The 20,716-nt window shown below is 50.0% G+C and overlaps 2 protein-coding genes across 2 annotated transcripts; one reads left to right on the plus strand and one right to left on the minus strand.

Moving 5' to 3' along the window:
* Positions 1-185: 185 nt before the first annotated feature.
* Positions 186-2,249, minus strand: GADD45GIP1 (GADD45G interacting protein 1). Its single transcript, XM_010993820.3, has 2 exons — positions 1,883-2,249; positions 186-546 (listed from the first exon to the last, which is right to left on the minus strand). Exons 1-2 carry the CDS (start codon positions 2,230-2,232, stop codon positions 228-230), a joined length of 669 nt encoding a protein of 222 aa, XP_010992122.1. The 5' UTR covers positions 2,233-2,249; the 3' UTR covers positions 186-227.
* A 5,977-nt stretch (positions 2,250-8,226) lies between these two features.
* DAND5 (DAN domain BMP antagonist family member 5) lies at positions 8,227-14,705 on the plus strand. Its single transcript, XM_064480283.1, has 6 exons — positions 8,227-8,332; positions 10,500-10,589; positions 11,291-11,382; positions 11,737-12,067; positions 13,602-13,635; positions 14,507-14,705. Exons 1-6 carry the CDS (start codon positions 8,227-8,229, stop codon positions 14,703-14,705), a joined length of 852 nt encoding a protein of 283 aa, XP_064336353.1.
* The last annotated feature ends 6,011 nt before the right edge of the window (positions 14,706-20,716 follow it).

Below are 20,716 nucleotides of genomic sequence, written 5' to 3' on the forward strand. Positions count from 1 at the left end.
CCTCCATTATTTCCCCATTGCATCCCCCTTTCTCTCCCCCCAAGCCCCGGAGTTAGTCGGCCTGGCCTAGTGTCCCTGAGTGAGCAGAGCCAGGGAAGGGTGGGGGATTCCCTGGCTCCAGGTGTTGGGCAAAGAACCAGGGTGCCCAGGGAGGGACATAATGAGAGGACACAGCTCTCTGAGGGTGGGGCTATCAAGCAGCAGGTTTTACTGGGAAAGAACACAGCTCAAGAGCTGGGTGTTGCAGAGGCTGCTGGGTCCTCGGCTACAGCAGCAGCCATTGCAGCAGCTCGTGCCTCCTTCTTCTTCCTTTGTTTCTCCTCCTTGAGGCGCTTGCGGTGCTGCTTCTCCAAGTCCTGCAGCAGCTCCTGGAAGCGGGCACTCCGTGGGTCCACGTGGTATCCCAGGCGCTCCTGGGCCTCAGCCTGCAGCCGGGCCCGCCGCTCCTTGTCTGCTTGCTCCTTCTCCCTACGCTCCTGCTGCTGCCGCCGCCAGTTCTCAATCATCTGTGGCATCTTGGCCATGCGCTCTTCAATGAGCTGCTCCCTGCAGGGGTAGAAGGGTAGTCAGTGAGGGCAGCCACTCCCAGCCAGAGCAGCCCTCATCCACATCCCATCCCAAGCCTTTGCCCACATCCTGCCTCTCCAAGTTGAAAAACTTAACGGTGGCCATTAAAACTGTCAAGAAAAGTCCTTGACAAGTGAAGAAAGAGGTAGGAGAGAGAAACTAACTTGTGTGTGACCTTGAGCACAAGAAAGCCAAACCCCAGTAACCCCAAGGAGTAGACCCCAAGTCAACCCAACATCTCCCTAAGCTGTCTGCTGAGCCATTCAAGTGCTGCATATTATGTGGGGCCATTCCCACAGCTCACTCCATCCTACAGATGTCACTGAGCACCCACTGTATGCCAGGCCCAGTTCTAGGTGCAAGAGTCAAGGCAAGAAATGGGTTGGACCTTTCCCTTCAATCTTACGAGTTTTTAGGTGCCAGGCACGGTCCCATTTTAAGGATTAGAAACATGAAGCTGAAAGAACTAAAGCCCCATGTCATGGTTATCCAGCTGGGAAAACTGGCTTTATGAGAGACAGGGGTCACATCCTAGCTCCACTGTTCACTGCCTGGGTGACTGGACAAGTGACTTCCTCCCAGGATGAGTCTCCTCATCTATAAAGAGTGTTCCTCTTAGAGCTGTTGTGAGGACAGGAACAAACACCAGGAACACACCTGCCTAACTTTGGCTGCCCCTCCCTCCAGTAAGTGGTGGCATGTCCATGTCCCTGGTCTTGCCGTCATTCTTCCCTCAAGTCTAAATCCTTCAGACCTGCCTCCAAGTCCTACCTTTGCCCTTGACTCCATGCCCCATTACCCCCAACTCTTCCCCAGCCACACTGATGTCCAGGCTGTTCCTTAAAGCACGTTCCTATACCTCAGGGCCTTTGCACCAGCTGCTCCCTCAACCAGAAATACTCTCCCTAAGATCTTCCCATGGTTATGTCTGGCCATTCAGGGGTCTGCTTAAACATTTAAACATCAAGTTCGCAGAGCGGCCTGAGGCCTACCAAACCAAAGGTGCCTTTGGGCGTGCACTCACCACCCAATTTATTTACCTAATGGCTCTCAGTTGCCATATGAAATAATCTTTGTTCCCTGCTGTGTCCTCAGCACCCAAGACAAGGTCTTGCACACAGCAGGCGTTCAGTAAAGATTTGTTGATTAATGACTAAATGAACCGTTATTCATAAGTCTTGTTTTGCATGTCGGTGAGCAGGAACATAAATACTGCACGGAAACCCCGCGATAAGCGGCGGATCAAGTAAGCACTGTTGGGGCACAATCCACCCAAGGCCTGCAGCCCCGCGCCTGCTCGACCGCACGCACGCACCTGGCTTGACGCTTCTCCTCCTCGGCCAGCTGCTGCACCCGCAGCGACTCCTGCATGGCCGCCAGGCTCGGGTACCATTCGCGCTCCTCAGCCTCCAGCTCACGCAGCTGCTCCCGCGACGGCCACAGAGAACCGGCGGCCACCCCGGAGGCGGCGCCATGCCGCGCGAACTGCTTAGCCGCATGGCGTGGCCCCAGCTGCCAGCGCGGGGTCAGCGGGTCATCCGGGTCCGGCCAGCAGGGTCCCGGCGAGCGGCGCGGAGGCGGCGGCGCCCGGTAGTTGCGGGAGCCGGGGCCCAGGGTCGACGCCAGCCCGAGCAGGCCGCGCGCTTGCCGCACGGGCGCAGCCATCTTGGCCGTGCGGGGTCCTCGCGGGCTGGCCGGGCTGGCCAAGGCGCTGCCTGCGCGTGAGGGCTGCTGGGGGCCTGGGGCCGCGAGGGGCTTCCCGGCTGCCTCAGTGCCAGGCAGGGAGAAGGCGCGGCGTAGTGTAGTTTTTACACGTCTTCACGTATAATTTTAAATTTATTGTACCAGTTAATTTATTAAAATCGTCTCTTTAATTTGTATTTTAAAAATAGCATTTAGTTTTTAGTTTAAAATTTAAGTGTTTGAAATTTAAACAATAATTTTAAAAATTTATTTAAAACCTTCACGTAGCATTTCAATTTTTTTGTCGTACTTATTTATATTTTAATTTAAATATTCTAAATGTGTTTAAAACGGTAAAGTATTTAAATATTTAAACATTTGTTTAAGTATTGTTCATAACATTTTATGCTTTTAGGTTTGATTTTAATATCTTTATTAACATTTTAATTTTGAATAATTATTTAAAACTTTAACGTTTAAATGTTTATATTTCTGTTTAAAACATTTAAATTTGTAACTATTATTGGAGATATTTATGTGGAAATTTTATTTTAAATTCTACTGTAAATATTTACTTTATGCCTTTTAATTTAATTTTTTGTATCTTAAAATGTTTGATCGTTATGCAGAAATTAAACATTATTTTTTAAAAAGGATTTCCACTTTAAAAAAGAAGGAAATTCTGACTCATGCTACAGCATGGATGAACTTGAAAGATATTATGCTGAGTGAAATAAGGCAGTCAGAAAAGGACATAGATTATATGATTCCACTTATATGAGGCCCCTAGAGTAGTCAAATTCATAGAGTGGTTGGAGGGGCAGGGACATGGGGAATAAGAGTTTTTGCTTAATAGGTACAGTTTCTGTTTGGGATGATGAAAACATTCTGAAGATGGATGGTGATGATTGCACAACATTGTGAATGTGCTTAATGCCACTGAACAGTACAGTTAAAAATGATTAAAATGGTAAATTTTATGTCATGTATATTTTATCACCCCACCTCCCTAAAAAAAACCCTTGCAATTTGCTCAGTGAACCAGGAAACCTGGATGAGAATGTTCACAGTTCACAGCAATACCATATATCTGATATAAATTAGTCTCAGGCTGGAAACAACCCACCCGAGTCCATCTGCAGTAGACTGGATACCTAAATTTTGATGTTTCAGCCAACAGAATACTACACGGGATTGCAAGAGCATTCACTGCGGCTCACAACAATGTGGATGATCCTCACAGACTTCTTATGCAGCAAAGGAAGCAGGACTCAAATGATTCCTTTTCATAAAGGAACATTTTTCCTTGTGTAAGGTTTACACAAATTGTCCTTTTCATACAAAGTCGAAAAATCCTGGTGTCATTCTGGATGCATGCCTTAAGGGGTAAACGATAAAGAAAAACCAGGCAGTGATCATTCTAGGAGTCAGGATAAGATGCCTCTGGTGGGGATGAGGGGGCATCTGGATGGTGGTCACATGGCAGAGGGTGGGAGGGGTTTGCTTTGTGACAGGTCATTGAGCTGGGCATTCCCATTCCGTTAGCTTTTCTCTAAGTGGACTCCATTCAATGTTATTTCTTGATCTGGGCTTCAGCAATGGCTGAGTTATAATGATTCGTTCAGTTGTCTGTAACTGTCTATGTGTGGGTTGCACACTTTCCTGTAGATTTATTGTATTTCACAACTTAAAAGATGAAAATACAAGCAACAGAAAGGATTATAGTGAGGAGTCTTACTCCTCCCTCCCTCCCATCCTCCGCTTCCCTGTCTGTGCCCCTCAACCCCCATTGGTGGTAGTTTTGTATATAACCTGGAGAACTGCTTTGTATACTCTCATTTACAGTGTTAGTGAATTATTTCAGAAGGACAGAAGGGTACAGTCATTGTGTCATCATCCGGATTTAACAAATAGTCACACTTTGGCTGAACTGCCTCAGATAAATATATACATATATATATTTAATTCCTTCTAATAAAAATTGAGCTCTATTATGAAAGCCTCCAGTGACAGTAAGGCCTCCACCAGCAGGTACCACCCCTTTCCCTCCCCCTTGCCCTCCATCCTTCTCAGGAGTAACAGTTATTTTGAAATTAGCTTGTTCTTCCAAGACCAGTCTTTCTGCATTCCCTTCTTATCTGGAGTCTGGAAGCAGTATCAATATATCTATTTTTAAACAGTTTATGTAAATGGTATCCTGAGTGTATGAATTTGCAACTTTTCTCTCTCAACCTCTTGGTTTCCAGATATTCCTGGGAAGGTGGATCCCTGTAGATTTATTGAACATACAGTGTTGCCAGGTTTTTCACATTCCAAGTCACAGGATGCATTATTTTTTTAAATTAATTAATTAATTAAATTGAAGTATGGTCGGTATACACTGTTAGTTTTTGGTGTACAGCAAAGTGATTCATTTTTACATACAAATATTTCTTTCAATTTTCTTTCTCATTAGAGGTTACTGCAAGATATTGAATATAGTTCCCTGTGCTATACAGTAGGTCCTTATTGTTTATCTATTTTATATATAGTTGTTAGTATCTGCAAATCCCAAACTCCCAATTTATCCCTCCGCACCCTCTCCCCCCACCACCCATAAGTTTGTTTTCTGTCTGAGTCTATCTCTGTTTTGTAAATAAATTCATTTGTGTCTTTTTTTTTTAAGATTCCACATGTCAGTAATATCATGTGGTATTTTTCTTTCTCTTTCTGGCTTACTTCACTTAGAATGACAGTCTCCAGGTCTATCTATGTTGCTGCAAAGGGCATTATCGTATTCTTTTTTATGACTGAGTAATATTCCATTGTATAAGTATACCACAATTTCTTTATCTGGTCATCTGTAAATGGACATTTAGGTTGCTTCCATGTCTTGGCTTTTGTCAGTAGTGCTGCTATGAACAATGGGGTGCATGTATCTCTTTTCTTGTGGTTTGATTAGAGAAGTTCCCTTAACATTTGTTGTAAAGCTGGTCTGGTGATGCTGAATTCTTCTAGCTTTTGTTTATCTGTGAAGATTTTGATTTCTCCATCAAACCTGAATGAGAGCCTTGCAGGGTAGAGTATTCATGGGGCCCATTATTGATTCAGGAAGTCAGTGAGGTACTTTTTAACCAGCATTTATTTATTTATTTACTTTCGGGTTTACAATAAAGGGAAGAATGATTCATAAACCTTAGGAATTTAAAATCTTTAAAATTTATTTATTTTTTAAAAATTGTGACATAATACGCATAAAACTTACCACAGTAACCATTTTTAAGTCTGCTGCTCAGCGGCATTGAGCACATTCACATCACCATCATCTGTCTCCAGGACTTTGTCATCTTACAGAATGGAATCTCTGTCCCCATTAAACACTTAACTCCCTCTTCTCCCTGGTAATGACTGTTCTACTTTCTGTCCCAGTGAAATTGTCTACTTTTGGGACCTCATATAAGTGAAATCAAACAGTATTTGTCCCTTTGTGGACTGGCTGATTTCACTCAGCATAATGTCCTCAAGGTTCATCCACGTTGTAGCACAGGTCAGAATTTACTTCCTTTTTAAAGGCTGAATAATATTCCATCCTAAGTATTTACCATATTTAGTTTATCCATTCATCCCCTGATGGATGTTTGGGTTGCTTCCACCTTTTGGCTATTGTGAATAATGTTCCTGTGAATGTAGGTGTAGAGCAGTTACTATCAATGAAAAAGATAGAATAAAATTTAAGTATCAGAGTATATCACATATAGTAAGGGTAAGTATCGTTTGGTAAAACTTTCATTTCTGTCACATATACATGTAGGGATATGCTGGTGATAGAGTTGCAATTGATGCTCACAAACCTTCCCCAAGCAACCATTTTATTATGCTCATTAAGTGTGTAGATGAGGAATTTGGGCAGGGCACAGTGGGGATGGCTTGTCTCTGCTCCGTGCTGTCTGCAGCCCCCATGGGAAGAATGGAGAGCTGAGTGACTTAACACCTGGTGGCTAGCATCATCAGAAGGCATCTTTATTCCTTCGTGTCTCATGATTGATTCTGGCTAGAGACTCAGCTGAATTATTAGGTGGAACATCTATACAGTGGTCTCTCTTCATGGGCCAATTTGAGCTTCCTTACAATGTGGCAGCAGGGGCCCAAGTGAACCAGGCTGAAGTGCATGGCATTTTTATGACTGAGTCGCAGAAGTCACGTGACATCATTTCTGCTGTATTCTATTGGTCAAGCCAGTCACAAAGATTGTCTGGGTTCAAGGGAAGGGGTCAGAGGCTTTGTCACTCAAAAGATTGTCAAGGTCACATTGTCACAAAGGATTGTATACAGGGAACATATGAAAGGAGATATTATTCAGGCCTCTTTGAAAAGTACAATCTGCCACTTCTGTTTCACAGTGTAAAATGTATTTCGTACTGTGTTTAGTCGTTAAAAAAAAAGACAGAAAAAAATTTCTTCTCAATATTGTCCATGGTAGGAATAAACTATAATTATTCTGTCTGGCTGTTTTGATGGACATTTGTTTCCAATTTTTCTTGATTGCAGAAGTGATGCTGCAGTGAGCTTCCCTGTCTGTGTCCCCATGTGCCCACGGTGAAGTTTCCCTGAGGTTCTGAAGGAGTCGTTCCCTAGGGTTTGCTGAGGGACAGGTGACCAGTGTGGTTGAAGTCCAGTGAATGAAGAGGATTGAAGAAAGAGGTGGAGTGAAGAGTGTTAGGCAGAGGCCAGGCAGGATTATAAGACATGGTGAGGGGTTCTGGTTTTATTCCAAGGGCAATGGGGAGCCATGGCAGGTCTATGAGCAGGATATGACTTACGATGTTCCTCTGGCTGCTGAGCAGAAAAGTGACTGAGTAGGAAGACATGTAGAAGCAGAAAGACCCTTTAGGAGGTAGAAGGGGCCACGTGGTCCCTGATCTATACCGGCCTTAGGACCTTTGCATTACTTTTGGTGTTTCCATGCCTAGAACTGTCCTCCAGATCTATACATGGTGGGCTTTTTCTTGTCATTTAGGTTTAACTCAACAGACATCTCCCCTACTCCTTGGACCTTTCAAGAGCTAATAAATGAAGTAGAGATGGTTCCTGACCTCAAACAGTTCACAGTCTTGTGAGTGAGTCACTCAAAAAAATCATAATGGAGGTGAAGGAGGAAGAAAGCACCTAGAATGGGGCTGATAGGCAGCTGGGTGTGGGACTTCGGAGCTGCAGTTTCCTCCCAGACTAGGACATTTGGGAATCACACTGTTGTCAAACCAGCCTGGGTTGGATTTCAGCTGCTGGTCAGGGTTCTCTGCACACAGCAGGTGCCAAATGGTCATGGGTGGAGGGGCTTCTGAGGGCAGCCCTGAAATCGAAGTAATAGTCACGCAAGATAAAATTAATCATTGTAAATTCAGTGGCATTTAGTCCACTCACAGTGTTGTGTAACCTCCACTTGTATTTAGTTCTTGAACATTTCCATCACCCCAAAAGGATACTCCGTACCCAGTAAGCAGTCACACTCTATTCTGTGCTCCCTTCAGCCCCTGGCAACCACTAATTTACTTTCTGTCTCTATGGATTTGCCTATTCTGGACATTTCATGTAAATGGAACCACACACCACATGACCATTTGTGTACAGATTCTTTTTCTTAGCATGTTTTCGAGGTTCCCCCATGCTGTAACATGTCTCAGTACTTGTTATGGACTGAGTTGTGTCCCCCCAAAATTCATATGTTAAAGTGCCAACACTCAGTACATGACATATGTAGAAAAAGGGTCTTTAAATAAGTAATTAAGGCAGGGAGGGTGTAGCTCAGTGGTAGAGCATATGCCTAGCATGCACTAGGTCCTGGGTTCAATCCCCAGTACCTCTTCTAAGAATAAATAAGTAAACCTAATCCCCGCCCCCAAAAAGTAATTAAGTGAAGTTACCAGGGTGGGTCCTGATCCAATATGACTGGTTTATAAAAGAGGAAATCAGGACACAGACACACGCACAGGGAAGACCATGTGGAGACACAGGGAGAAGACGGCTGTCTACAAGCCAAAGAGCGAGGACTCGGAAGAAACCAACCCTGGTGACACCTTGATCTCGGACTTCCAGCCTCCAGACTGTGAGACAGTACATTTCTGTTGTTTAAGCCCCTGAGTTTATGGTGCTTTGTTACGGTGGCCCTTGCAAATTAATACAATACTTCATTCTTTTTTATAGGTGAATGATATTCCCTTGTGGGCAATTTTTTTTTTGTAATAACAAAAGATGAAAAATAGCCTAAATGTCCAAGAATAGAGGACTTGTTAAAGAAGTTACCGAATACCCATAGGATGGAAAACTATGCAGATGTTAAAAAAGAACAAGGGAGCGCACTGTGTCATGGTTCTCAAAGTCTGGTCCCCAGGCCAGCGGCAGCATCACCTGGGAACATGTTAGAAATGCAGGTTCTCAGGCTCCATCCCAGAATCACATACTCTACAGTGATCAGTGCGAGAGCCTGCCAGGTGATGCCTATGTGGGCTCAAGTTTGAGACCTACTGCTGTGTATAACGATACAGTCTGTGGGCTGTGGGCTCACAACAGCACTAAGATGCTTTCTTGAAACACTCGTGCCTGGGCTCCATCCCCAGAGATTGCAGTGTAGTAACTGATTAGGAGCAGAGTCTGGGCATCAATTCCTCACTTAGAAGTGACTCTAATGGGCAACCAGGAATGTGAACCACTGATTAGGAGCAAACTCCCAGATAGAGTAAGTGCAAAAAGCCAGGTGCCAGAGTCATATTCCAGCACATCCCTTGCAGCATTGTTGGTGACAGTTAAAAAATTGGACAATGGAGAAATACATGTTGGGGTACGTATGTGCCATGGAATACTCTTCAGTAGTAAAAATGGAGGAACACGAAGGGGAGGACAGATGAAAGTTAAAAGGATATATACGTTCTGAAATCATGTACATTGTTTAAAACAATTTTATATATCCTTTCCAAATGGACACACATATATAGTAAAACTGTGAGTACAGGCATAGGATTATAACTGGCAAATTCAGGGACTAGGGACATGTATGGAGCCAATTTCTCTCATATCTGTAATCTTTTATATCTTTTTTTTGTAATCTTTCATTTCTTAATTGGGGTAATGAGTACAGGGGTGTTTGTTATATTTTTATCTATTATATATATTTATATTATCTATGTTACTATGTCTATTATCTATATCTACTATATGTTTTATCTATTTTTATCTATGCTTATTTGACTGCCCGAAATACTTCACTTAAAAAGCAAAGGGCAAAACAAAGGTAGCGATTGCTTTTGTGTGTGCCTTTTTTCTTTTTTCTTTTTTTCACTTGCATTGAATTTTTAAACTCTAGAGTGAACCCCCCGCATCTCATCTGCCTATTTACATGCCCCTCCCCAGCAGGAAAACAGTGCCTCTTTTTTCAGTATGCAAATACAGGTAGATTGTACCTGTAAATTCTTATCCCCCTTCCCCAAAAAGGTCAGCACCCTGTTGTGACATTTTTTTTTAAACTTCATTTTTCTTAGATATCTTTCCACGTTGAAACTTAAAAGAGCGTCGCAGCCCGGTGCAACTGTGTGGGATTATGGGAATATGACTGGGGAGTCTAGGACATAGCGAAGAGGTCCGTGTGGCTGGAGGAAGTGAGAAAACGGGGAGACGAGGGTGGTGAGCTGATGGAAGCAGACAGGTTGAGGCCTGGTGGACTGCAGTGAGGACTTGGGCTACTAACCCGGGTGAGGTGGGAGCACTGGAAGGTTCTGAGCAGAGGAATGGCGTGTGATTTAGGTGCTCACAGGAGCCATCTGGCCGCTGTTGCGGGGAACAGACTTCGGTGGGGGAGGAGGCGGGAGCAGGGGTGCCAGGGTAGAGGGGCTGTATTGGTTCAGGTGGGAGATAATGGGGACCATGTTCAGGTAGGGGACCGAGGAAGGACTGAGAAGTGGGCAGATTCTGGGCAGATTCTGAAGTGGATGGGATTTGCTGTCATATCAAATTGGGGAGGGGGTGGGGTCAGAGAAAGAGGGGAGTTAAAGATGCTCCGAAGTTTGGAGCCTTAACACTTGGCAGGACGAAGCTGCCATTAGTTGGATCTAGAAAACAGCGGAAGGGTAGATTGGGGGCCGCTCGGTTATAGTGGGGTGAGTGGGAGGCACCTGCGCACCTCCAGGTGGGGCGTCCAGGAGACAGGTGTCCTGGGCGCGGCCGCCGTGGAGTCCCGAGAGTCGCCGCCAGAGGGCAAGCGCACCCCATCGCATTCACAGCTCTGGGCCGCGAGGACGACCAGCCCTGTGGCTTCTCAAGGCACGTCGGCCCGCAGCTCCTCACCTGGGTGCGAGATGGGGGCCGAGGAGGTATCAGGGCCAGGCCTGGACCCCTCAGGCGCCTCTGGGGCCCCAAAGCTTGGGACGCGGCCCTTTCTGTGCTTCCAGCTCTCCAACCACCATTCCCCACCAGGCTGTTCCCACTGCACCTAGGATCTCTGCAAAAATGTTACCTCCATAGGGAGGCCTTCTCTGACCACCCTGGGGGCAGAAGCCCCCGCTCTGACCCCTCTAAGGCACATCCCATTTTGGTATCTTTGTAACACTTAAGACTTTGAAATCACCTTATTTATCTTGTGTTGTTTATTTTCTGCACTGCAATGTAAAATCTGTGGCAGCGAGGCCCCATTTTCTGTGTTGTCCCCCTGTATCCGCAGGGCTCATAATTATGCCTGGCCTCTAATGGGTACTAAAGAAAAAAAAAACAGCAATAGTGTTAATCATAGCTTACTCATGATGCCACTGTGTACCAACCTCTATTTGAAGCTCCTTACATAAATCATCTCTGGTTTTCAGAACAAACCTACCAAGTTCTTATCCCCATATTACAGACGAGGAAGCTGAGGCCCAGAGAAGTTTAGAGACTTGGCACTGCACAACCAAGAAGTTTCAGTGCTTATATGGAAGCTGAAGAAGCCTAACTGCAAAGTCTGCTTTTGCTAAATGAATAAATGGGGGCGAAAGGAGCCCTCAGGGCCTTCCTCACTGTGTGCCTGAGCCCTTGCCTCTAGAGCGGCCCTTCCGGGTCTCTACAGCCCGCACACTCGAAGGCCTGGCCCCCAGGCCCCCTGCCAGGGTAGCAGGAGGGCTGAGAACCCAGCAGGTAGGGGGTTTACTCTCATCCCCATTGTGGGTTTGCAGAGGTGCCTCCCAGGATGCTCAGGTGGGGGACAAGCCATTAAGAGTGGATTTGGGAGGACTATAGCTCAGTGGTAGAGTGCAAGCTTAGCATGTCCTGGGTTCAATCCCCAGTACCTCCATTTAAATAAATAAATAATAAACAAACAAATAAATAAATGCCTAACCTCCTCACACCCCCCACACCCCAAAAGAAAGAAATTATTTTTTTTTTAAAACTTAGGGAAAAAGTGCATCTGAAGGGCCCAGACTCCACTTGCCAGACAGCAGGGTCGGCTGCCCAGGACCCTAGCCCAGTCCTACGCTGCCCAACAGACAGACAGATGCTACTCAGCCAGCAGCATCTGTGCTGACCACCCTCCTGAGCCCACTCAATGGGACCTGGCTGCCCATAGGCTCAGCGAGGCCTGGACCCCAGGGTCCCCCACCTCAGCCCTGGGCTGCTGCCAATCAGACCCAAGCTCTGGATCAAGGGGCCCCAACCTTCCTGGTGCCATCCTCTGCCCTTGGCAGCTGTAAGGCCTTCTTGGGCCTGCAGAAGACTGGTCAGCAGGGGACAGGCAGGCTGCAGTGTGGCCGACACTGTGTCTCTGCTGCCGGGCCCACGGGAAGTGGCCCAGGAATTGTGCCAGGCTGTGCCCTTCACTCAAGTAAGTGTATGGATGGGGTAAGGAGAGGGCTGGGTCTCAGCGCTGACAGAGCACCGGCTGTGGCAGCAGACAGATTTGGGGTCAGCCCTGCTTCCTTCACCTAAATGTTTCTGATCTTCAGTTTCCTGCCTTGTAAAATAGGGCATAAGCCTCTCCTACCTGGGCCTATGCAACTGTCTCTATCCTGGTCTCCCAGCTTCTGCTGTTGCCACCCTTTCCGCCAAGTCTGTTTTTCCATCTAGTGGCCAGAGGGCATCTGTGAACACCTGAGTCTGATCACATGCCCCCTTTGACCCTCCCTTGCTCCCAGTTCATTTAGTGCAAATGTCCATGTCCTTCCCATGGCCCACAAGGCCCTGCACAACTGCCTGTCACCTCCTGCCCTTACCTCCCCTCACTCTCCTCCTTATCTGCTTTGCTCCTGCCACACCAACTGCCTTGCTTTTCCCCTGACATACCAATGTTATATCTACCTCAGGGCCTTTGCACTGGCTGTTCTCTTTGCCTCTAGCACACCCCACCACCAACGTTCTATGGCTCTTTCTCTCACCTCCAGGTTTTGATTCAGAAGTTGTTCCAAAATGTTCCCCCTTTTCTGCTTTATTTCTCCCTGTCCTTCACATCCTCACCTAACAAATGCAATTGAATTTGTGATGACATTTATCATCTGTCTCCCTTATTGGAATATTTGCTCTACCAGGGCAAGGATTTTTACCCTTTATTCATTTCTGTATCCACATCCTCCCTCTAGAGCAGAGCCAGGCACACAGCGGGCACTTGGTAAGTGTTTGTTGAATGAATGAATGAATGAATGAATGAATAGTAGTCCTTGATTCCTGAGGGCTGTTGGGCAAACTGGAAGAGAAAGGTGAGGGGTTCACTCTCATAGGTGCTCTATAAAAGGTTTTGTTAATTTAGACCATGTGTTTATGGCCCAGCCTTTGGAGCTTGGTGAACCTCAGTTCAAATTCTGCCTTAGCTGTTGATTTCTATGTGACCCAGGGCAAGTGGCTTTCCTGATCTATGCCTCAATTCCCACCTTTGCAGAAGGCAGTGAATAATAGTCGAGAACTTGTGCAAAGTGTTTGGGATCCTACCGAGCAAGGTGTCAGTTCCCAAGACCCCTTGGATTGTTATTCATTTAGCAAAGCTTTGCTGAATCCAGGCAACTCAGTGGTGATGGCACAGTCACCTCCGTTGCCCCATATGGCTGTGCACACTGCACCCATTAGAGGGGACCCTGGCCTAGGGTCCAGCTGTGTACCATCTCCCAGAGCTGCCACTGTCACCAGGAAGGGGCACAAAGATGCTCTGAGGGCTAGCAGTCCCTGTAGCATCTGTGTGGCCTTAGGCAAGCAAGGGACTTCTCTGAGCCTCAGTTTGCTCATCTGTTAAAGGGGATAATAATGGTTCCAGCCTTGCAGCATCGTGGGGAGGAGTGAGTTCATCTAAGGTGAGTAGCATGGGCCCCACCGGGTATTAGGGTTTGGCAAGTATTAGTTTTTGTTATGTTTTGGGTCTCCTGGGGCTGTAGCTGAGAACAAGATAGAGAAAGTCCCCGTCTTCAGGTAGCGTATATGCTGGGAAAGAGGCATGTTACCAGTCCCTCAAAGAGACATGTAAATTGCTATGAGCCTCTGGAGAAAGAGATGAGGGTGCTAGGTGAGAGACCACCAGGAGGGTGAAGTTTGTCTCTGGGGGCCTCTGAGGAAGGAAGGTTGAGTTGGAATGAGCTTTGGGAAGGGTGGATGGAAGAGTGGTCCAGGTGGAGGGCACAGCAGGGGCCATGGCCCAGAGGCAGGCACAAGTTTGATGCACTGAAGAAGCAGGGAGGAGGCCAGGGGGGCTGGGGCAGTGAGAGAAGGAAGAGTGGGGAGATGGGCATAGCGGATGGGGTGGGGGTATAGGGTTTAAACAGAGAAGCACCACGATCTGGGAGCAAGTTGATAGATCCACTTAGCTGGAGGGGATCATACGAAGAACTAGCATTTATTGAGTGCCAACTGTGTGCCACTCAATGGGCTGAGGGTTTTCTGTTTAATCCCCCCAGGGGTCCTGAATTTCTGTTTAATCCCCCCAGGAAGGTCCACCCTTCCTGCTGTCCCTTATCCCTAGAGGTGGCAGCAGCTTCCTGCAAATGCCAATCCTCAGGCCACCTCATCCTTGTCTCCTACTTGTGAAAAGCAGCTTTGCTGTGTGTTAATTCTCTCTGTGTTGAAAGGCCTAGAGTGGTTTTCTTTTTTTTCCTGGTGGAACTTTGGTGATTTTACAGGTGAGGCAGCTGAGGCCCAGAGAAGTTAAGTAAGTTGCCCCAAGACACACAGACAACAGATGACAGAGTCAGGGTTTGAACTCAGCCATCCATGCCTCTCAAGGTAGGATAGAGTCTCTGGCCCCAGGCTTCACCGCCCATGACCCGTCTCCCTGCTTTGGCCCCAGATGCTCTCCCGGCTGGGGTTCCTTCTATATCCCGGGCTTGGACCCTTTCCTGCTCATCCTCTGCAACAGCTGTGTGCCAGCCTGCAAGTACTGGGTACCCGTGGTCCTTTGGTGTTGGAGAGGTAGCCCAGCTTCCTGTCAGCGGGTGAAGACGTTCACTGTCCTTGTCAACGGATGTCAGTGCAGCCCTAAGGCATGAGCTGAGCATCACAGATGGACACACAGATGCATGCACCTTGGAGATTGTAAACTGCTATGACAGGCTGAGAAACCCACCTGCACACTGGGTCAAGAGACCAGGGATGCAGGGATAGCCAGACAGGGCTCCAGAGTCCTCACTCTGCTCCTGGGAGCCCCAGGCACAGCCCCAGCTGTGGGGGTGGACCACACATAGTCATAGCACATGTTTATTGAACACTCACTGTTTGCCAGGCCAGGCCCTGCTCTAAGTGTTTGCCTGTACTAACTCGAGTCATCCTCAGAGCAGCCCTATGACAGGGGTTAGTGTCATCCCATTTTGCAGAAAAGGAAACAGGCCCCCAAGAGGCAAAGCCACTCACTCAGAGTCACACAGAGGTGCATGGCAGAGCTGGCATTCGAACCCAAGGCCTGGTGGTTCCTGCTTTGAACCACCAATCTGGACCTCCTCACACAGAATAAATCAAAGACACACTCCCAGCTGCAGGGAGGGGAGATGGCCCCACCCAGACTAGGAGATGCAGGGATGACCCTGTCCTAGGGATCCCAAGAAACCAAGGCGGGGGAAAGAAACCAAGAGGTGCTGGGGGAAACCTAGGCTCCCCAAGTCAGAGGCAGGACCCACATGCTCCCAGCATCCCCTCCGGTTCTACCTACCCCCTGAGTCTCCACACAGCCCCAAGCCCAGTGTGGCATCTACAGGAACCATAAAGTTTGGCTGAGTCTAGTTTTGTGTGTGTGTGTGTGTGTGTGTGCGTGTGTGTGTTTCTCCAGTTGGGGTTTCCTGGGAGTGGGTGGCCCTGTGCTGGAGCATGGACACTGGGGTACTCCTTCCTCAGCTGGGTGCAGGTCTGCAGTGGATGAGGGCAGCCAGGCTTTGGGCGGCTGGAACCAGGGCCCGAGCAGATGGGCCCGTCTGGCACAGACGCAGGGACATGTGGCGCTGTCAGGGTTGCCTCCAAATGCCCCCCGGAGCGCGGGGCGGGGGCTGGCCAGGCCCCCCTTAGTCCTCTTCCTGCCTCAGGAAGGAAGGCCCCAGGTGAGGGGAACAGGAGGAGGGGACCCGAGGAAACAGATGGGCTAGCGGGGCGTGGGAGCCCATGACCTCTGACCCCACAGGCCTGCACAGAGGGATGGGAACAGGCCAGGCAGGCAGCTCCCAAGGCCCTGCTTCAAGGGCCCTAGGTAGGGGAGGGCCACAAGGGACCCATGGAGGCGGGTTGAGGGGTACTCTCCCTCCTGCCTCCAGGGTTCTGTGCCAACCTCAAGCAGTGTCCGAGTGGGCATCTCAGCCCTGGCACCGCGGCCACCCCTCTCTCTGGCAGGCATGAGGCGCCTGCTTCCCCCCCCTTCAGCTGTGCCCACCTCCTGCCAGCCGGGGAGCCAGCTGGGAACCTTGGTGCCAGGGGGGCCCCAGGAGTCTCTGCCCCCTCCCGGGCAATGCCAGCCGGCCCCCACCCCCACCCCCCAGGCCCAGTAATGGGTGGGTAATGAGTGCTGGGGGAGCGGGGGAGGGGCGGGGATGCAGGTGCCACAGGCGCTGGCACAGGGGCCGATAATCAGGTTTGCCAACGCCATCTGTCACCGCGCGAGCATCTGGGGCTCAAGGTGACCCTGTCACCCTCAGTTACAATTATGAGTTTGGCATCTGTATTAAAGCCCGCCAGCCGGCCAGGCGGGGGAGGGCTGGGTGGGCACGGGGGTGCGCGGTGAGCCCCGTCCCGGGGGTCCGGTTCCCAGGGGCTGCATGGCTGCCAAGGCACGGGGCTTCTCTGTGCTTGGGGGAGTCCGTGTGCGCGCGCGTGCATGCCAGCCTCCACAGTTCTGTGAGCTTATCTGCGTGCAGGGCTGGGAGTCCTGGGTTTTTGTGTGTTTGTGTGTCTCTGGGTGTCGTGGTTGTGTATCTGAGCTTGGTGGGAAGGCCAGAGGTGGGGGGCAGCTCGAGATCATGTGGGTACCCAGAGGAGCACGTGTCCCTATGCTGGGAGAGGAGCCTATGGTAGTTTCGAGTGTCTTTGGGTGATGGTCTGTGTGTGTGATCGTGCATATGTATCTGAGGATATGTAGTGCTGTACATCTGATGGTCACAGGCTGTATATTTGGGCGTATGGGTCTGTGTGGAACATCTCATTGAAGTGTGTGAGTGAGTGTGTATGTATCGGCAGACGTATGGTGCTGCAGTTGGGAGAGGCTCTGTGTGGTCACTGCAGGGCTCCTCTCCTGCCCCTTCACCTCCCTGCCCTAGCCAACCCCTGCTGCCCAGGCTGTAATGTGGGGGATAGGGGAAGGCAGGGCTCTGGGTTCTTGGGTTTGGATTCTGGATCCTTGATTCTAGATTCTGGAGGATAGGATCAAGCTCTTTGGATTCTGGACGGTGGGCATTTGGACCTGGATTTTAAATTCTGGGTCCTGAGTTCTTGGATCTTGGAAACCGGGAATCTAGATTTGGATCCTGGATTCAGAGATCTGGTTTTGGATTCTGGGATTCGGATTCCAGGCTCTGAATTCTGGGTCTTGGTTCTTGCTTCTGGACCCTGGCTTCTGGTCTCTGGGCTCTGTGTGTTGAGTTTGGCTTGTTTTCTCTGCCTTTCTATTCAGGCCAGGCCCCTGGGCTGCCCACCATCTCCCTCCACACTCCAACCTGATGGGTGCAGAGACCACACATGGCCACCAGGGGACACCCTTGGTCCAGATTTGGGCCAAGCTGACCTAGACACGGAGAAGTTAGGGGACCACCCTGGCCTGGATTGACCCAGCCCTTTGAGCGGGAGAGGAACAGGGCTTCACCTCCTTCCCCACCCCTCCCAATCTTAGCTAGTGATGGAGAACTGGATCCAGCATCCCCAAAGACACCAATCTGGACCAGGGGACAAGATGCTCAGTCAGAGGGTCAGATTGGGCAGAAGGCACTTACGTGTCTGTGAAGGTGTCAGTGAATGTAGGGAAACATCTGTGCATGTGTGAGGGTGCACCGTGTGTCTGGGGTGGCCACATATGATAGTGTTCCCATGGAGTGTGAGCCTGTGTGGTGGTGTATGGCCGCATGTTACTGGGAATACATGTCTGGCAGGGTCCCTGTGTCACGGTGCTTCTATATGGTCTTATCCATAACTGTAAGAGTCAGTCTGGTGTGGGGTAGGAGTCCCTGTCATATGGCTATGTCACTGGGCATCAGTGGATATATCTGTGGGTGTTACTGTGTCCATGAGAGTGTCGGAGTGTCTGGAGTGGTGTCCCCTAAGACTGGGTCCCTGTGTCAATGATGCCTTGTCAGTTGGTGTGTGAAGATGTGTAGGACAGAGGTGTACCTTCTGGGAGGGTATAACCAGGGAAGGTATGTTGTCCAAAGGGGAGAGGAGAAAGGACCGAGGTGTCTGGCACCAGAGGTTCTCAGAGCATTTTCTTCATTCCTTTCCTAGGTATCTCTGACCCTCCTTCTCGCTGGGTCTCTCTATGGCAGTGTCTTTTTCCACTTCTCAGCATTTCTGACTTTGTCTGGAGGTCCTGGTCTTCTGCCTCTTCCTGTTGCCAGGCACAGCGCCAGGCACAGTGGACTCCGTCGGTGTTGGCTGACTGCTCCTGCCCTTGCCTCCCACCCAGCTCTTCATCTTCCATCTCGATCCCCGGCTCTGCCTCTCTTTGGTCCTTTCCCTCAGCCTGTCCTTCCTCATTTGTGCACTTGTCTCCATCTCGCGGGTCCATCTCTGTCTTTCCCCATCTCTGTCTCTCTCTTAGCTTCTCAGTGCCTTTCCCCATCTACAGCGCTGTCTCTCTCCATCTCTTGTCTCTCCCTGTGTCTGTATCTCCCCATCCTGTCTCCCAGTCTCTGCCGGCTCGAGTGGGTCCGGGTGGGTCCGGGACAGCCCGGCCCGGGCGCCGCTACGAACAATGCCCCATTCACGCGGCCCGCCGGCGCCATGGCAACGCGCCCGCCCCGCCCTCCCCGCGCGCAGGCCGCTAGTGCCAAGAGGATGCCATGGTTACGTCAGGCGCGTGCCCGCCCCGCGCGCTCTTGAAAGGGTCGGCCAGCAGGGGGCGCCCGGCGGCAGCCTCTCCCTGGAGTCAGGAGAGGCCATCCTCCTTCAAGGGGCCTTCAGCCGCTCAGTGCCTCAGTTTCCCCTTCTATAAAACGTCAGGGGTGGGCAGAGTGAGATCATGTGTGTGTGCGCGTGCGTATATTTTCATGCCTGTGAGTGATACTGAATCTGTGTAGTTTGGGTGTGATGGTGTATCTGTGTGATACGCAGTCTTGTGACTGTGTGCCCTTGTGTTTGCATGCCTGGTGTGTGTGTGTGTGTGTGTGTGTGTTGGGTGTCTGTGGTTTGAGTGTGATTGTGTGTTTGGTTGTGAGTTCATGTGATAGTGTGTGTGCTTGTGTTTGCATGCCTGGTGTGTGTGCACGTGCGTGTGTGATGGAGGATGGCCCTGTTGTTGGGTGTGGTTGTGAGTTTGTGTGATGGTTGTTTGTGTGTCTGGTGGTCCATGTTCACAAACTCACGTGTGCTGATGTGTGTAACTGGATGTGGGTTCCAAGGACTGCCAGGGCTCGGCTGAGTCCCCCCTCACCTGAGGGCCTCCTGGCACAGAAGGGGGTGCGCAGCTGCCTGGGACCTCTGACTCCCTACAGGTTCAGAAGAGCCCCAGCTGATGAATATTCATGAGGCGGAGGGGCTGGCACCCACTGCCTATAGCTGCATGTCCATTAGCCCCCTGCTCTCCAGGCACGACTGCAGTGGGGAAGGGGGTAGCTGTGTGGGCTCTCCCTGTCTCCATGCTTGGGGGGCTGGAGGGATTCCTGGTGACTATTGTGGGGGTCATGTCTGCGTGCCTGGCTGCTTGTTGGGATGGCTAAGGGGCTGTCTCAATGTTGTGACAGGCACTGGGGAGAGTGACTGTTGTGTGACTCATACAAGGAGGATGTCCTTGTAACTGCGGTGTGGCTGTTGCCCACCGTTTCTTTGTAGCGCTGTCCGGGGACTCTGGGCACTGTATGGCGGTGTGAGATGTGTGCCTGTCACTGGCAACAATGAGGCCCTGGGCACATGTCATCAGAATGTCTCTGAGCAGTTCTGCAGTGGCCCGTATCTGCTGGCTACCTGCTCTGTGACACCGTGACAATCAGGGTGTGTTATTGTGTTGCTGGAGCAAAGGGTTTGGTTCAAACAGTGATCAAGGGGCATCTATGTGCCACACCCTGGGGATGAAGTGATCAGATCTGTTTTACCTCCTTGTGACCCAGTGGGGTGGTGACTCCATGTGGCCACATGGCTAGCACAGCTGTGGGGGACACCCGGATGGATTATGTGAGTGTGCCTCTGCTGGTCAGTGTGATGCTGACACAGTGTGAGGGTCAGTGTGTTGGGGGAGTGTGAGGATGTGTGAGACAGTGTGACCAGAATCGTTGAGGGTGTGATGGTATTTCTGTGTGCGACAGTGTGGCTGAGGGTGTGACAGACAACGTTACTGGTTGAAGGTGTGACAGTGTGGCTGTGTGTGACAGCATGTGTGACAGTGTGGTTGTGTGTGACAGTGGGACTGAAGATGAGAGTGTGGCTGTGTGTGGCTGTGTGACTTATTGAAGGTGTGACAGTGATACTATGTGTGTGACAGTATGTGATGACATGAGCCAAGGGGCTGTGACTGCCCCACCCCCCCACCCCTAGGCTGCACAGGGAGCCCAGCTACAGTGTCACACACAGCCGCATTGTCACATCTTCAGCTATGCCATCACATGCAGCGGTGGTATCATACCTTTGTGCCAGAGCGAGAGGCCTAGTGGCATGGGACTGGCAGCTGCCCAGCCTGGGACACACGTGGGCCTGAGAGAGGGGGCACTTGGAGATCTAGGGCCAGCCGGGACACTGCCTAGCCCCTCTGTCTTCCCATGCGGGCAGGCTGGGTTTGGGGAGTGGCCTCCAGATGCTGTGAGGAGGCTGGGGGACTCCAGCCTGGGCCCTGGCATTGGCTGGGTGGCCCCTGAAGCTCAGCCAGGGACTCGGTGTGGCCAGCCTC

Source organism: Camelus dromedarius, chromosome 27, assembly GCF_036321535.1.
Source record: "Camelus dromedarius isolate mCamDro1 chromosome 27, mCamDro1.pat, whole genome shotgun sequence".
Taxonomy (NCBI): domain Eukaryota; kingdom Metazoa; phylum Chordata; class Mammalia; order Artiodactyla; family Camelidae; genus Camelus; species Camelus dromedarius.

Coding starts and splice junctions, on each gene's coding strand:
- GADD45GIP1 (XM_010993820.3), bottom strand. CDS start 2,232: ATGGCTGCGCCCGTGCGGCAAGCGCGCGGCCTGCTCGGGCTGGCGTCG. Junction 547..1,882: donor GAGGAGAAGCGTCAAGCCAG/GTGCGTGCGTGC, acceptor CTACCCCTGCAG/GGAGCAGCTCATTGAAGAGC.
- DAND5 (XM_064480283.1), top strand. CDS start 8,227: ATGTGGAGACACAGGGAGAAGACGGCTGTCTACAAGCCAAAGAGCGAG. Junction 11,383..11,736: donor GAGGGCTGAGAACCCAGCAG/GTAGGGGGTTTA, acceptor CCCAACAGACAG/ACAGATGCTACTCAGCCAGC. Junction 12,068..13,601: donor AGGCTGTGCCCTTCACTCAA/GTAAGTGTATGG, acceptor CTGGGGCTGTAG/CTGAGAACAAGATAGAGAAA.